At 49.5% G+C, this 16,262-nt stretch overlaps 2 protein-coding genes across 20 annotated transcripts in view; one reads left to right on the forward strand and one right to left on the reverse strand.

Annotated features, from left to right (window-relative positions):
• Window positions 1-16,262, reverse strand: part of MRPS25 (mitochondrial ribosomal protein S25) — a 455,776-nt gene that overhangs the window by 410,976 nt on the left and 28,538 nt on the right. Inside the window, exons 5-6 of one of the 8 annotated variants that reach the window (XR_014232363.1) lie at window positions 9,981-10,172; window positions 5,979-6,027 (exon numbers count right to left, since the gene is read on the reverse strand). The exons of 5 other annotated variants lie outside the window; for them this stretch is intronic. Coding sequence is in view for 2 of the 3 variants with exons in the window: in XM_082345749.1 (XP_082201875.1) it covers window positions 13,945-14,007 (63 nt within the window). In the remaining variant the exon portion in view is untranslated. Of the gene's footprint in view, window positions 1-5,978; window positions 6,028-9,980; window positions 10,173-13,929; window positions 14,008-15,911; window positions 15,945-16,262 lie in introns of those variants that run through there. 2 more of the 8 variants (XM_082345749.1, XM_082345740.1) reach the window with 2 other exon arrangements.
• Window positions 1-16,262, forward strand: part of NR2C2 (nuclear receptor subfamily 2 group C member 2) — an 88,437-nt gene that overhangs the window by 60,849 nt on the left and 11,326 nt on the right. For all 12 annotated transcript variants that reach the window (XM_082345718.1, XM_082345728.1, XM_082345719.1 and 9 more), the window contains 9 exons: window positions 2,759-2,959; window positions 5,041-5,143; window positions 7,359-7,538; window positions 8,424-8,571; window positions 9,324-9,417; window positions 12,385-12,518; window positions 13,482-13,659; window positions 14,752-14,873; window positions 15,528-15,667. In XM_082345718.1, coding sequence (XP_082201844.1) covers window positions 2,759-2,959; window positions 5,041-5,143; window positions 7,359-7,538; window positions 8,424-8,571; window positions 9,324-9,417; window positions 12,385-12,518; window positions 13,482-13,659; window positions 14,752-14,873; window positions 15,528-15,667 — 1,300 coding nt within the window. The remainder of the gene's footprint in view (window positions 1-2,758; window positions 2,960-5,040; window positions 5,144-7,358; window positions 7,539-8,423; window positions 8,572-9,323; window positions 9,418-12,384; window positions 12,519-13,481; window positions 13,660-14,751; window positions 14,874-15,527; window positions 15,668-16,262) is intronic.

The raw sequence follows: 16,262 nt of genomic DNA on the forward strand, positions 1-16,262 counted from the left end.
GACGCACGGGCTCAGCTGCTCCGCGGCATGTGGGATCTTCCCAGAACAGGGATTGAACCCATGTCCCCTGCATTGGCAGGCGGTCTCGGAACCACTGCGCCACCAGGGAAGTCCCTTATGTGTAGTTTTGACAGTAGTTGCCACACTGCCTTCCAAAGAGGTTCCACCAACTTATATTCCCACCAGCCTGGTATGAGAGTGCCCGTTTCCTTACACACTCAGCTATATATTTTGATATATATATGTGTGTTTGATACATATATTTGTGGCCCAGAATGTGGTCTGTCTTAGTGAATGTTCCATGCAGGCTTGAGAAGAATGTATATTCTGCTGTTGCTAGATGGATTATTTTATAAATGTCAGTTACATCAAGGGGGTTGATAGTGCTGCTCAGGTCAACTATATCCTTATTGATTTTCTGCCTGCTTGATTTATCAGTTGCTGACAGAGGAGTGATGATAACTCAAACTATAATGGTTGATTACTCTATTTCTTTTCGGCAGTCCTATCAGTTTTGTTTTTTAAATTTTATTTATTTATTTATGGCTGGGTCTTCTTTGCTGAGCACGGGCTTTCTCTAGTTGCAGCGAGCGGGGGCTGCTCTTCGTTGCGGTGCGCAGGCTTCTCATTGTGGCTTCTCCTGTTGTGGAGCATGGGCTCTAGGTGCACAGGCTTCAGTAGCTGTGGTGCGCAGGCTCGGTAGTTGTGGCACACGGGCTTAGTTGCTCTGTGGCATGTGGGATCTTCCCGAACCAGGGCTCGAACCTGTGTCCCCTGCATTGGCAGGCAGATTCTTAACCACTGCGCCACTAGGGAAGCCCCTTAAAGGTCTTTTGGCCATTCAGTTGGAAGTGATGATGTGCTGGGACTCGTGTCCAGCCTGTGGCTCTCTGGTCTTGCACTCACTGGGCCCTTAGCCTGCAACCCACTCTGTCACAGCTCTGCACGGCTTCCTCTCCTGCCTCATTTGGGTCTTTATCCACCGTCACTCCCTCAGAGAGGTCTTTCCTCTTGAAGCTGCCCCCTTGCCTCCTTCCCCATGTCGTGTTCTGTCCATTACCCTGCTTTTTGGTTTCCTCCGTGGCACTTGGGCGCTGACTGAACTCTTCATGGCAGGGTGCACAGTCTGTCTTTCCTCTAGTAGGCGAGCTCCCCGCCGTGTTGACACTTCCATCTCTAGTACCGAGAATAGGGCTGGTCACCTAGTGGGTGCCCAGTAAACACGTGTTAAGTAATTGACTCTTTCCTTGCTTGTGTCATTTTCTTTTGAACCTACCAGCATCGTTGGATTTTCCATATTGGACTGTTGGCAAAGCTGTAGGACTCTGTGTGAGTTTGCTGTCTGAACCTTGGGATGCCACGTCCCAAAGCAGTTCTATCAAGAGGTGGCGCAGATTCCAGACATGTCGTCCATAAATGTGCTGTAGGGAGCTGGGGTCCAGCCAGAGACACAGTACGTCTCCCCTGCCCAAGGCCCAGTGCACGCACCCCAAGATTCCTGTCTGCAGTGAGGGCCTGCTGGGGTCCTCAGGGAAAAGGTGGCCCCATGCTCCAAGTTGGGCACTTGGCCTGGAAGAGAGACAGGAATGGGCTAGAACAGCTTCAAAGAACTTCACGAGCAGGAATAAGAGAAGTCGCTGTTACGTAGCAGCTATCTTAATTGTGACTGGTGCCCTTAGGCAGGGTTGCAGGGAAGAGGTGAGCTGTGGCATGGGGCTCATGAGTGGTGGACACCCCTGGAGAAATGAGGCTCAGGACTGCTCCGGAGTCAGCGCCCACTGCCTCCAGGGCTTCCACAGTCCTTTATTCACATCTTCTCTCCATGTGCCAGGCCCTGTGCTGGCCCTGGGGATGCAGCCCTGAAACAGGTGTTACCTCTATGCTTAGAGACCTCAGAGTCAAGAGGTGAGAGAAGTTGGATGTGTGTCAGCAAGGGACTCCCTGCATTCTGTCACTCCAAGGCAGGATTATTTATAGGACCTTCCCTTCAGAAATAGCCCTTTAAAGCAGCCATTCTCAGGTTTTGGGGTTTCAAAAAGTTAGGGTAGGGAATTCCCTGGCGGTCCAGTGGTTAGGGCTCCACGCTTCAACTGCAGCGGGCCTGGATTCGATCCCTGGTCAGGGTACTAAGATCCCGCATGCCGTGCAGCGCGGCCCAAAAAAAAGTTAGTGTTGCCCCCATTTCTTATTATGCTTAGGACAAGGTTTTTTTTTTTTTTTTTTTTTTTTTTTAGTTAAACCTATCATCTACTATTTATTACTGTCTTCACTTCATAACAGAAAGGGCCTTTCTTTGTCCAGTTTTATTGAACTGTAATTGATATGCAGCACTAAGTTTCAGGTATAGAACATAATAACTTGATTTACATATATTGTGAAATGATTGCCACAACAAGTTTAGTTAACATTCACCATCTCATATACATACAGAAAAAAGAAAAAGGAAAAAAGTGTTTTTTTCCTTGTGATGAGAAATCTAAGGATTTACTCTCCGGACAACTTCTAGTTGACCACCTTCATACAGTTTCCCTTCCCTCCACTTCCAAAGGGCATTTTAATTCTAAAAGTAGGAGGGATGATATCATCCTAGAATAAAATTAGCTGTATGAAAACCAGTTTCTGAAAAGCTCCCTGTTGTTTTCTCTTTCCCATTTCACCGGCACTGGTGAAACTGTCCTGGACCAGCACTGACTCCGGGCCGGCGTTGGCAGCCACTGCACATGCTCCGTGAGAGCAGCCTCCGTGTTGTGTCTTGTAGATCGTGACAGACCAGCAGACAGGACAGAAGATCCAGATAGTCACCGCAGTGGACGCCTCCGGATCCCCCAAGCAGCAGTTCATCCTGACCAGCCCAGATGGAGCTGGAACTGGGAAGGTGATCCTGGCTTCCCCGGAGACCTCCAGTGCCAAGCAGCTCATATTCACCACCTCGGACAACCTCGTCCCTGGCAGGATCCAAGTAAGACCTGTTGATAGGTGTTTGTTTCAGCACTTCCGCTACTGCCCTTGTTCTTGACTCTTAACCTCTACCATGGAGGCCAAATCCATCTCTAGAAGGTTCTTTGGGGACCTGCAAACATGGTGGGTTGCTGCCTCGGCTAAAGTAAAAAACCAGCAAATGAGTGGCAAGGCCCAGAAGGCAGCCACTGCAGTGCTCAGGTGGAATGGAATTTGAGCCAGCAAATCAGTGGCCCCACAGGAGACTGACCTGAGCAGTTGGCATGAGCCACTGGAGAATTGTTCTCAACCAAGGCCACGTGGTGGCAGCCCTTGGCCTGTGATGCTTTAGGGGCACCACCAGGGGCTGACTACAGTCAGGTGAGGACCGACTTGTTCTAACTCTTACTTCGGACTGGCCCAGCTCTTTATTCTGATCTTGTTCCTGTGAGCCCCTCCGTTCTGCCCTGGTTCTCCCTCCTGTGGCAGGCGGGATGGGGTTGGGGCAGGTACAGGAAGGAGGAGAGCAAGGACTGGAAGAAGAGCAGGGTTATTGGGAAGCACTGAACTTCCAAGTCCAACACTCAGAGAAGCAGGGACTCAAGGCCAGTGTCCCATGGTGGCCAAGCATGGAGCATGTTTAGTCCAGGTCAGGGTGCAATCCATGGTCTTGTTTGGTTCTGGTTTTTAAGTTTTTTAAAAATTTGTGGTAACATATAAAATTTACTATCTTAATCGTTTTTAGGTGTCCAGTTCAGGGGCATTAAGGACATGCACACTGTTTTGCAGCCATCACCATCACCCATCCCCAGAGCTCTTCATCTTCCCAAACTGAAACTCTGTCCCCACTGAACAACTTCCATTCCCCACCCCTCAGCCCCTGACCACCACTATTCCACTTCCTATGGGTCTGACTACTCTAGGGACCTCACATAAGTCGAATCCTGTAATATTTGTCCTTTTGTGACTGGCTAATTTCACTGAGCACAATGTCCTCAAGGTTCATCTGTGTTTTGTCTTATGTGTCAGAATTTTCTTCATTTTAAAGGCTGAATAATATTCCACTGTATGTATAGACCACGCTTGGTTTTTCCATTCATCTTTCAGTGGACACTTGGGTGGCTTCGACGTTTACTGTGAATAATGCTGCTAAGAATCCATGTGTTTTGCAGGGAGATTTCTACTATGGAGAAAATTCAGGAAGGAAAGGGTTTTTTTCCTTCCACTGGATTTGGGTTCAGAACACCAATATGTTCAGCTTCCAGAGCTGTACTTTTGAGACACCTCCTAATGCCATTAGTAAATACTTCCTCATTCTTCCTTTCCCAGTGTACATTCTGATCATCTGGAATCAGAGTTCCTCACTGCTTGCTTCGACTCCTTGCTTGTGAAAGGATGGCTGGTGGTTCTGTTGCATGTCTTATAAGAGGTCGTTGCACATAATGATTTCTGTATATATTCTCACTGTACATAAATCATTTTAAGGCTTATTGTTAGTACATGATTTAATAACAGCTATTTTTCACTTTCTCATGTTGAAACCAGTTACATTACTCTTCCAAATGAGCAGCACTGTGGGTCATCTGGAAAGTCACCTCCAAGTGAAGGAGAGAGAGCAGGTTTCAGAGGCCACCTGTCCTAGTCCCTTCACCCCCAGCTGCCTCACGAGAGAGCTAGTTATTTAGTCAGTAAAGCTTAATTACTTTTCTGCCAAGTAAACCTCTCTGTGTACCTTCAAGCTGTTTCATGAGAATAGAGAAGCAACCAAAAAGACCTTGAGTATCTTCATGTTGGAGCATCCGCCTGTGAGTCCCCACACGGCCCCTAGTCCTAGGTGGTTGGGGTGGCCAGATAGGAGGGTAGGTCACTGAAAACCAGTGTCCGACCCTGGACAAGCCCACCGCCACCCACCACCGCTGAAGGGGCTTGGTCCAGATGAGCGGCCACGCCATTCCTGGTGGCAGATTCAGTTGTCACGTGGCATTTTCCCAGTTCTTCCCAGAGTTCTTAGAAACCCGAGATTAGGAATTCACAGTTCAACATGACTTTGCTTAGTGCTCTGGTTTTTCATCAGCACTCTGCTTATTTCCTGATTCTTCTTAGATCGTCACGGACTCTGCTTCTGTGGAGCGTCTTCTGGGGAAGGCCGACGTCCAGCGGCCCCAGGTGGTAGAGTACTGTGTGGTGTGTGGCGACAAAGCCTCAGGTGAGTAACCAAAGGCCATGCTGGGTGCACATCAGGGGCCAACATCATGCACCAAATCCAGGGCAGGGGAGGGTTGTAGGTTTCAAAACATGAACTCCACTCTTCTTATTGGGGTGGTGATGTAAATAAGCAAATCAGTTTGTCAGATTATAAGAATCAAAAGGAAAAATCAAGAAACTATTTCTGTGATTTGTAAATCTTGGTTGGGTGTCAATTATTTTTGTACTAGTAAGAAAGAAATTGGGACTTCCCTGGTGGTCCAGTAGTTAAGACTCCACGCTTCCACTGCAGGGGGTGAGGGTTCAATCTCTGGTCGGGGAACCAAGATCCCAGATGCCACGCACCCCCCGCCCCCCAAAAAAATAGAGCAATCATTTCATTAGTCTGGTTAATATCTGCTCAGTTCTTTGCTGTTTCACAAGATGTGTTTGTTGTCTATCCCTCCCTCGTCCTAACTGTAGCTACCTCTGTCATGCCCTCACTATAACCCAGTGTGATAAACAGGAGGGGGCATGCGATTCTGGCTGGAGTCCCAGGGTCAGGAAAGGCCTGAAGTCACATTGGTGACCTTGGTGGTTGAGTGGTGTGTGCTGTCAGGTAAAGCAGAAGGGTGTTCCAGCTGGCGGGACCAGTGCCTGGAGAGTTTAACATCCATACCCACCATGTCTCTGGGGAAGCATTCCTGGGCTTCCATGGTTAGGAGGTGGGTACAAGGAGACTAAAGAAGATGTCTGACCCAAAAGCTCAGACTTCAGCCTGCTAACAGTGGGAGCCATAGAGGGTAAGTGATGCTAGGGACACTGACCTGAGTTCTGAGATGACCACTTGGTTCTGCTTTATTCTGTGGTCACTACATTCGTAGGAACTTTGGATACTTTGTGGTCCTGGTTTAAAAAAAAAAAAAAAAAAATGCTGAGCCAAGCCTCTTAAGAGGAAGACAACCCCAGGCAAGCACCAACTGAAGGCCGGAAGCTCCAGCCCCTCCCGCTCATGCCTCAGGTGCTGTGCTCTTGCCCCTTCTCTGAAGCCCTTGTCTGCCCCAGCAGGCAGGGGCCAGCGCTGCCTCTGTCCTCATCACCCTTTTGTTCAGATCTCTGGGCACTGGATGTGTTCTTTTCTAGTTGCTTCCTTACAGGCCTGTCTTCCTCTCCAGAATGTGTTCTTTTTTTTAGAGCAGGAACCGTGTCTGACCCCTTCATCTCTATATCCCCATCTTGTTGCTCAGCAAGGAGAGACACTCTGCAAACTTTCGAACAAGTGAATGAAGCATGAGCATAGCAGAGGCCACAGAATCTGCTTGGCTTTCCCTTCTGGGCTTAAAGCGCATGACAGGCTTGCAGTGCCATTGTCTCCAGATATTAGAGATCACTCTAAGGCCTAGAGAGCCCGAGGAAATCCACTGCAAGGAAGGAAATATGTCCACAGAGTCATTTCAGCATGACTCTTCTTAAAGGCACACAGTTGAGACCCTCCAAGTGCAGAGTTGGAGAACGGCTCCACGCGCCAAAGCTTAGGGCCATGGGTTGCTCTCCAGCCGCCATCCACAGTGACCCTGGGAACTCTGACCCTGCAGTGTAGTTATGACCCTGGGTTACATGAGACCAAACCAGGAGAGCATACGCGAGGGCGGTCCCAGGTGGGAATGTGAGGAAGGGTAAACTCACGTGCGGCTCTTTTTAATGTGGGAGGGAATTAGAACTTAGAGACCCCCAAAGTAAACAAGCTTAGAAAAAAGAACTGGCGGCCTTCCTTTGGCCTGGGCTCACATGGTCACGCCCCCCACCCCGGGTCAGTCTGGGGCCCAGGACATGACGCACACAGAGGGAGTAAATGCAGGATGAGACCCTTTGGGCTAACAAAACACAAGCTTGTGTTTGCTCTGTGACATTCTTGATGGGACAGGGGAGCTGAGGGCCTTCACCAGGCAGGTCTGCAGAGCCGGGCCCAGTGAGTACAGCGGACGGTGCAGCCCAGCCATCATCCGCGAGCTCCTGCTGTGCACTCGGAGCACCGAGGTCATGCCATTTACCAGCGGCCGCATTACCTGTCTGAGCTTCCGTTTGTCCATCATGACCTCACAGGGCTACTTTAAAGATGGTAGAAAAATGTGAAGGCCCCGGGTGCCATGCTTAGTGCTCAGGCCTGTGGTTGGCCCGTGGCTGCTGGCATCTGACCCTGCACACCAGTCCCCGATAGACTTACCTTTCTCTTTCAGGCCGTCACTATGGGGCTGTCAGTTGTGAAGGTTGCAAAGGTTTCTTCAAAAGGAGCGTAAGGAAAAATTTGACCTACAGCTGCCGGAGCAATCAAGACTGCATCATCAATAAACACCACCGGAACCGCTGTCAGTTTTGCCGGCTGAAAAAATGCTTAGAGATGGGCATGAAGATGGAATGTGAGTAACTATTAAAAAACCACTTGAGTTAATAAGGAGGGCGAAAGTGAGGTTTCCATGCCTGGCGTTAAAATACTCTAACAGTATCTGCTGAGGCTTCATTTTGGTTCACCTTCAGGGTCAGCTCAGTGATGCGGCGCTGATACCACTAGGGTTGGTTGGTTTCCACAGTGGAAGCCTAGTCCAGATAATTTGGGAGGCAGCATGTGGAGTGGGATGAACACAGGCTTTGGGGTAAAGCTGATACCACGTTAGCTCCAGCCCTGCCCCCAGGAGCCGGGAGACCTCGGGAAGTCATGTGGCCTCTGAGCCACAGGTCCCCGTCCATGAAATAGCACCCTTGCCTTCCTTACATGATGCGTATGGGGTCCTCTTTTCTTTCTTCTGCAAAGGTCTGTTTTCTTCGTTTGTTTCTGGCATGTGTTCTTGCTCTTGTACCAGATGCTGAAGGAAGAGGTCACTGGTGTCACGTAAAATGGAGCCCCACTGACAGTTAGCAGAAGCTTTCCAGCTCGAGTTGGGCATTAGGATGCTTCCTTTTCCACGTGGGGCATGGGCAGCTCTCTGTTAAGGGCCCACCTGAGGGGGTGTTTCTCCTCCTGGAGAGAGTCCTGTGAGCAGCAGGAAGTGACAGAATGATACCCACACAAACGCCACTCGGTCCTTTCTCGGCCATAGCACCCGCCATCTTGAGCTCCTTTAGATGTGACAACACTTTGGCTTTGAGCCTTTCTCTCCTTTGGCTGCAAAATCCACTGTGGAAGTTGAGCCAGGCGTGTCTAGCACCGAGCTTATCCCGACAGCAGTGGGCTTAGTCAAGAGGACTCCTACCTCTCCCGTGAAGGATGTGGTTTTTAAACATGGGTATTTCTGTTGTGATTTAAGCTGTGCAGAGTGAACGGAAGCCCTTTGATGTGCAGCGGGAGAAACCAAGCAATTGTGCTGCTTCAACGGAGAAAATCTATATCCGGAAGGACCTGAGAAGTCCTCTGATAGCCACACCAACATTTGTGGCAGATAAAGATGGAGCAAGGTCAGTCCCTGTGTTAACAAAGGGCGACACTGTAATCAGCCTTTGGAGCTGATTAGGGGAAGCACGGATATTCCTTGGAAAGGGGGCTTGTGTGGCTCCCCGCCTGAGGGCCACAGCCTTGAGTCTTGTCTTGCCTTATCCCACCCTTTTTGGAGCCACTCTAGTCACACCTCTGTCCAGGCCTGAGGATGGTTGATTTAGGATGGGGTCAGAATTTCTCCTGTCTCAGGTGCTGGGATTATGTGCTGTAGTTCAGGCATCATTCATGCAGGAAAACAGTTGTTTCATGATTCAGGATGGGGGCTTTTTTGCAGTAGAGATAAAAGGCCTAAGATCCAGGTGTGGTCTAGATGGTGCCACAAGTCAATTTATATGTTTTTTTTTAATGTAATCTATCAAACTTAAAGGAACAGAAAGAGGGAAACAAGAAATCCAAAATGTATCATGGCAAGCGCTAGAGTTGGGAATGCCCTGGTGATACTCTGAGATCAGGTTAGCATTACTGGCACAGCAGTGGACGTGGAGGCCCGGGGGGGTGTGCGGTCTTTGTCATCCTGTCTCAGGCTGCAGACCCGGCTCTGTGCACGTCTCATTATAGAGAGAAGGGGGTTGGTGAGTCACTCGGTGGCTGAGTCTAGTTAGCTTTTCTACTGCTCAGCCTTGCAGATGTGGACGGGACAGGTAAACGCAGCCTGATCACACTGTGCATTAAATGTTGGAAGCTACTCTGGGTTTCTTTATGTCTTAAATAGACAAACAGGTCTTCTTGATCCAGGGATGCTTGTGAACATCCAGCAGCCTTTGATACGTGAGGATGGTACGGTTCTCCTGGCCACAGATTCCAAGGTGATGTTCTCTCCTCGTGCCTTCTCCACTTTTATGTCTCAGTGCAGGCCGCTTCTCTGAATGTGTGCACCCACCTTCTTCTTGGCCTTCAGACTACATCGAGGCCATGGCCTTCTGCATCTCCATTTACTTCTGATACAGCCGTGCTCTGATTTGTTTCAGGGATGCCAATGGCTTTTTGGCAACTCAGAGCTGGCTGGTCATGGTCACTTAACATGTCAGGGTCTAGAGTTCAATTTGGTGAAAATTCTGTGGTTCACTTCTAAGATTTTCCCCCCTAGTGATGCACATTGGCAAACTACGGGCAGGCTGAGGAAGAGCTCTTTATCCTAAGATGGCCTTTTGCAGTAGTCCCTAGTTCCTTTTTATTAGATGACCTGCAGGAAGAGGTCCAGCCAGGATTCTGGCAGCTCTAACCCAGACAGAGTGAGTCAGCTACAGGGAATCCAACTTGCGGACAGAGATGTTTGTCACCCCAAGAAAGAGACAGCTGGCTGCCTCCCGTGGAGATACCTGAGGAGAGGGGGTTTTATCCAGGCAAGGGAGCCCATTGCTTCTCTCACCTTATTGTCCCTGATGTAACTCGAGCAATGATGAAGCGGCGGCAGCCCCACTGAGCCCCAAAGTCTCTGCTCTGGAAGGAGCGACTTAGAACAGTGCTGGCGTTGCTGCCGCCCTCAGAGCCAGAGCTGGGCCTGCAGGCTCCCCTCTCATCTGCTCTCATGCACATGTGGCGCATTAAGGAATGTCCTCTTCTGGGAAAGGAAAGGCAAAAATGAGAGCCGATGGACAGCTGCCCTCCACCCATCGGTCCCTGGCTGGGCTTTGAGCCTGTTGTCCTCAGGCAGTGGTGACGAATCATGCCTGGCTCGTTGCCTTAACCCGGCAGACGTGCAGGACAGTGACCGACCACTTGGTGGGGTGGACACACCATAAGCCTGAAAGTAAGGCCTGAGCACCCTGAACTCCTGATGGCAGGGGGTTGTGCAGCCCCTGTCCCGTGTGCCACCCACACACAGGCTGGTACAGAGCCGGCCACCCCGTGCCCTCCCGTCCCCACCCCAGCGCCCACCAGGCAGGGGTGTTGGGAAACCTGAGTGAGTTATTTGATAAAGCATGCAGTGCCCACTCCGTAAACGCTAACTGCTAGGAGTTTGTTGTGGTCGCTGCATCGAGGAGAAGGAGCACAGAGCTGTGCAGTAGCGAGTGAAGTGCAGTGAAGACAGCAGCTGCAGAGTCATAGCCAGGCCCTACCCACCCCTCCTGCAGGACGTGGAAGTGACAGGACCCACCCCAGAAGCTTGTCATGAATAATAGAACATACGCAGAGCCTCTTAAAGGTAGCTATTTTCAGAAGCTGATTTTTAAACTTTTTACTATGAAACAATTATACATTCAAAATCATTTACTTTGAATAAATACAAAGATACCACAGTGCTGCATGCTCCCTTCACCCAGTCTCTCCCGGAGGCCGTGTCTTGCAGAGCCATAGCACAGGGTCAGGACCAGGGCAGGATATGGGGACAGGGGTGGGTATCATTCTTTTTCTTTTTTTCACCCTTCAACTTTTTCCCTTCAACATATCTCTCATGACGACCTACATCTTTCACCAGCTGCATGATATTCTGCTATGTGGTGCTTCTGTGATTTATTATCCACATCTCTGTTTATGATCTTTTCTACTGATTCTAGTTTTTCATTTTTATAATCAAGATACAGCAGACATGTTTGTACACGTATCTTGGTTTAGTTGTTTGAGTATATCTTTGGCTTTCTTTTTTTTTTTTAGTTGAGATGTAATTCCCATACCAAAAAATTTACCCTTTTAGTGTACAATTCAGTGGTGTTCAGTATATTCACAAGATTGTTACAACCATCCCCACTATCTAATTCCACTATCTAATTCCAGAGCATTTTCATCACCCCAAAAAGAAACCCTGAACCCATTAAGCAGTCACTGCCCCTTCTTCCCATTCCCAACCCATGCAAGCCACTCACTTTCTGACTATGGTTTTGTCAATTCTGGACGTTTCATATAAGGAGAATCATACAATATGTAGCCTTTTGTGACTGGCTTCTTTCTCTTATCATAATGTTTTCAAGGTTCATCCATGTTGTGGCCTCTATCAGTACTTCATTCCTTTTTATTGCCAAATAATATGCCATTGAATAGCTATATTATGTGTTATTTATCCATTCGTCAGCTGATGAGCGTTTTGAGTTGTTTCTACTTTTTCCCTATTAGGAATAATGCTGCTGTGAACATTGTGTACAAGGTTTTTTGTGCACATGTTTTAATTTCTCTTACGTATGTACCTAGGAATGGAATTGCTGTTGTCATATTACAACTCTACGTTTAAACTTTTGAAGAATCGCCAGACTGTTTTCCACAGCACCTGCACCATTTTACATTCCCTCCAGCAGTGTATGAGAGTTCCAATTTTTCCACATCCTCGCCAACACTTGTTGTTATCTGTCTTTTTGACTGTGACCATCCTAGTGGGTATGAAGTGATATCTCATTGTGGTTTTTATTTGCATTTTTAACTAGCTTATTTGTCTTTTTCTTATTAAGCTGTAAGCATTCTTTAGATATTCTGGCTACTAAACCATTATCAGATGTATAATTTGCAAAAATTTCCTCCCATTCTCTGGGTTGTGTTTTGTGTGTGGGGAGAGAGATTGTCTTTGTATTTTCTTGATAATGTCTTTTGAAGCACAAAAGTTTAAATTTTGGTGACATCCAGCTTATCTGTTTTTGTTCTGTCATTTTATCACATGTGTAGGTTTGTGTAACTACCATCACAATCAAGATACAGAACTGTTTCATCACCAAAAAGCTCTTCCTCTCTGCCCCATCATAGCCGTACCCCCATAGAAGCTGTTTTTAACGCAACATTAAACCTTCATTGCCCTGAGAGTCTTGTATGTGTGTTCATCTTTAATATTATTATTTTCTGATTAACAGGCTGAAACAAGCCAGGGAGCCCTGGGCACACTGGCAAATGTAGTAACTTCCCTTGCCAACCTAAGTGAATCCCTTAACAATGGTGACACTTCAGAAATGCAGCCAGAGGACCAGTCTGCAAGTGAGATTACTCGGTACGAACCCATGAGGGTGGAGGCCCCTCCCGACACACACACAGGCGCGGCGTTGTGAGGGTGGGTGGCAGCATTTTGACACCCACCCTGTATTTAATCAAGGATTGCAAAATTGTCCCAGTGCCCCTGCATGTCTGTCTTCTTTCAAATTTTAACTATGGGAGTGTGGACCCATTTTATTACACGATATAAAACAGTCTAAAAACTCTTTTCATTCAATAACGAAATAATAAACGAAATTGAGTAACTCGGTGGAAGCAGGGGAAGAGATGTTACTTGTATTGGTCACTGCTTATGGTGCCTAAACATCAGTAGTGCATCCCCTTTCCCACTTCTGTTTATCTTATGTATCTTTTTTCCAAGTACTGAGTTTAGAGCTTAAATCGATTCATCAGGGTAGACAGAGATTAGCTGTTAGATGGCACCAGCTGGTCCAGACACCTGTGCCCGCTGCCAAGGGTGTGTTCTCTTTGCAGCTGGGCTGCTAGGTTTGCTCCTTTCCTGTTGGACCAGCCACTCCTGCCCCTCTTGCCAGGCCAGGCAGGTGCATGGCCGGGGCCACTCAGGTGCACCACTCCTCATTGTTCACTTGTGGTCTAGTAGAAAATTAAAATCTGGATCCAGTGGAAAGAGGATGGGATTTGAGTTAGGTCGAATTCTGGTTCTACCACTTACTAGTTGGGTGGTCTTGGAAAAGTTACTTTTCACATCTGTAAGATGGAGAGAATTCTACCTTGGAGAGTAGTTGTGAAAAATAGAAATTACATGTGAAAATAATACCTAGCTTAGCACCCAAGGCGCCATGGAGACAGCATGTGGAAGCCGCCGCCCCTCCTCTCAGCAAGTCAAAGTTAATTATCTTTTCCCCAATGTGTTGTTCCCTAAATTACGTCTCAGCTAGAGTTCTTCTCCTCATAGAAGCTGTGGACTCACAACACTGGCTTGCTACGTTTTTGCTTGCAGGGCATTCGACACCTTAGCTAAAGCACTTAACACCACAGACGGCCCCTCGCCTCCAAGCCTGGCGGACGGCATGGACGGCAGCGGAGGAGGGGGCATCCACGTCATCAGCAGAGACCAGTCCACACCCATCATTGAGGTCGAAGGCCCCCTCCTTTCAGACACTCACGTCACATTTAAGGTGAGTGTGTTCAGCTGGGAGAGGAGCTCTGTGCCCAGGCTGGTCTCAGTTAAAAAAATCAAACCTTGAAGTGAGCTCATTTTTCATACGGTCGTCTTTGATCAGGATCTTGTGTTTCAGAACAATGTTCCCATTATGAAGCATTTTCACTGTCTTTTGCTCACTTGGCTGTTTGGCTCTGCCGGTAACCCTGAAGCAGGCGTGGCCACCTGTCACTGCCGAAACAGGCTGATGTGGGCTGCTCTGCCGTCTGCCTTCCCATGATGACCTGGCTTCAGCATAGGCTCAGGCAGGCCCTTTGTCTGTTCCAGCAGGTGTTCCCGGCCATTGGGCCTGACCTCGTGCCCTCTAGAGCCACAGAAAGTAGATCTCAGATATACTTGAAGACTGGTCAGGTCCTCACGGTCTTCCCGGCACTCACCTCCCCGGCCTCGCTTCTCCAGGACACTGCCAGGCTCCCTGAGCCCCTGGTCTCTAGGTCTGCAGATTGAGTCTTCAGTTCCCCTCATATTCTCCACTAGAGAGATCTGGCCAATCACTTAGGAAGACTGAGTCCCTGCCCAGAGTTGTCCAAGGGTGCCAAGAACACAGGTCACCAGTGGGATTCCAGCTTCAGAGGCATTCAAGCCTCTTCTAGACAGTGGGGCTCCTGGAACCCAGCCCGACATCCTGGTGGTGGTGTGTCCTCCTCCTGCCATCTGGGCTCCTGCTCAGCTCTCATTCACTGTTCCCTGAGGCCACCTGCCAAATCCCTGCTAGCCTGTGGAGCTGACCTATCCCCCAGTTTGAGTTAGACTTGAACCTATGGCTCAAAATGGAATTGCCTTAGAACAAGTACCAGTGTAGTTGAAGCAGAGTTGAGGCGTATATCTTTGTGTGGATAAGCTGGGAGGTCCCCGTCCTCCCACATTCTAGGGGCCATGAGACCCTAGTTCACTGGGCAGGACCCCACAGGGAGTCAGCGCCGGCCCCCCTGCAGAGGACGCATGCTTCACAAGGATGCTCTGCACGGGGGCTTCAGTGTCAGAGACTGGTGTTGACAAGCTGCCCCCGTCACTTGGTCACCCCCGTGCTGTGTGCTCTCTCTCCCAGCTCACGATGCCCAGCCCGATGCCCGAGTACCTCAATGTGCACTACATCTGCGAGTCCGCGTCCCGCCTGCTCTTCCTCTCCATGCACTGGGCCAGGTCCATCCCGGCCTTTCAGGCACTTGGGTAAGTGGCTTTTTTCTCCGTGTGTATCCTTGGGCAGGGCCTTCCCTGCTCTAGGAATGGCCTGCAAGATCTCTGAAGCCCCTTCTAGTTTGTTCCTTTGGCCCAATTTGCTTGTTAAATACAATTGGTGGCCAAGGCTGCAGTGTTCCTCAGACCTTTACTGTGCCTTCTCCATGCGCCCTGGACTTGGTGCTAGGAGCAGGGGATGGCGTGGAATGGAAGGCAGGAGTCGTCCTGTGATCTTGAGACAAATAGGGGGTACTGCGTCTGGGGGCTTCTGAGATGAAGACAGATTGTTTCGAGGTGCATCAGCCGCGCTGTCCTGAGTGTAGATTCCCTCCTCCTCCCTGCTGCAGCCCCAGCTCCTCCCTGGCAGGCTGGGTGTGTCTCTACCTTTCGGAGCCCACCCTCGGCTCTCAGTCCTTTGATCGCTGCAGCCTCTTGTGACAGAACCACCCCGGGGCTGTTAAGGGAATAGTTTCTCCTCAGAGGGACTTCAGTTAAGGCAGTCACGGACAGTGGTGTTTGTGGAGAACAATCCTGGGCATTCCATAGGCCTTCGGCAAATACATGGTGACATGACTTGTTTGGGACACGCGGGGGCTTGGAGGAGTGCCACCGGCCCCTGCACCCACCACGCCTCTGTGTCCCCAGGCAGGACTGCAACACCAGCCTGGTGCGGGCCTGCTGGAACGAGCTCTTCACCCTCGGCCTGGCCCAGTGCGCCCAGGTCATGAGCCTCTCCACCATCCTGGCCGCCATCGTCAACCACCTGCAGAACAGCATCCAGGAAGGTAGGGCGGGGGCTGCGGGCAAGGACGGCTCGGTCTCGGCTGGCCCGCCGCTTAGCCAAGCCTGTGTCCCACAGCGCCCCTTACCCGTCAGAATGTTTAAATTTCTACCCGACTGCCTTCTTTTCATATAATGAACAGGAAAGGAAAAAAATAATTGGGAAAAGGTGCTGATTTCCAACATACAGACATTGAGTGATGTTTTCAGAACAGTCACAGCTTCTGTTTTCAACTTCATTGACAGGTTGCCCTTTCATGTATCTCACAAATCCTCACAACCCTGTAAAGTAGAAACTGTTATGTCAGGGTTACATATGGGAAGACCAGATCCCAGTAAGGTCCCTGGCTTGCCCGGGATAAAGCAGCAAGTGGAAGAGCTGGGGACTGGGGCACAGACCTGGGTCATGTGACCCCCTAGTCCAGGGCGTGAATGAACAAGTGAGTCTCTTATTATGAGATCTGTGCAACCACCTGACATCGGGTGGTCAGGTCCCAGCCGTATCAGGACTGGGGAGTAGCCGGGGGGGGGGGTCTCCACAAGCTGCAGATCCGCAGCACACTGAAGACACTGTCGAGGGAGCCCACGCTGCCCAGGGTC

The sequence above is a fragment of the Balaenoptera borealis genome (assembly GCF_965194805.1).
Source record: "Balaenoptera borealis genome assembly, chromosome: 12".
Taxonomy (NCBI): domain Eukaryota; kingdom Metazoa; phylum Chordata; class Mammalia; order Artiodactyla; family Balaenopteridae; genus Balaenoptera; species Balaenoptera borealis.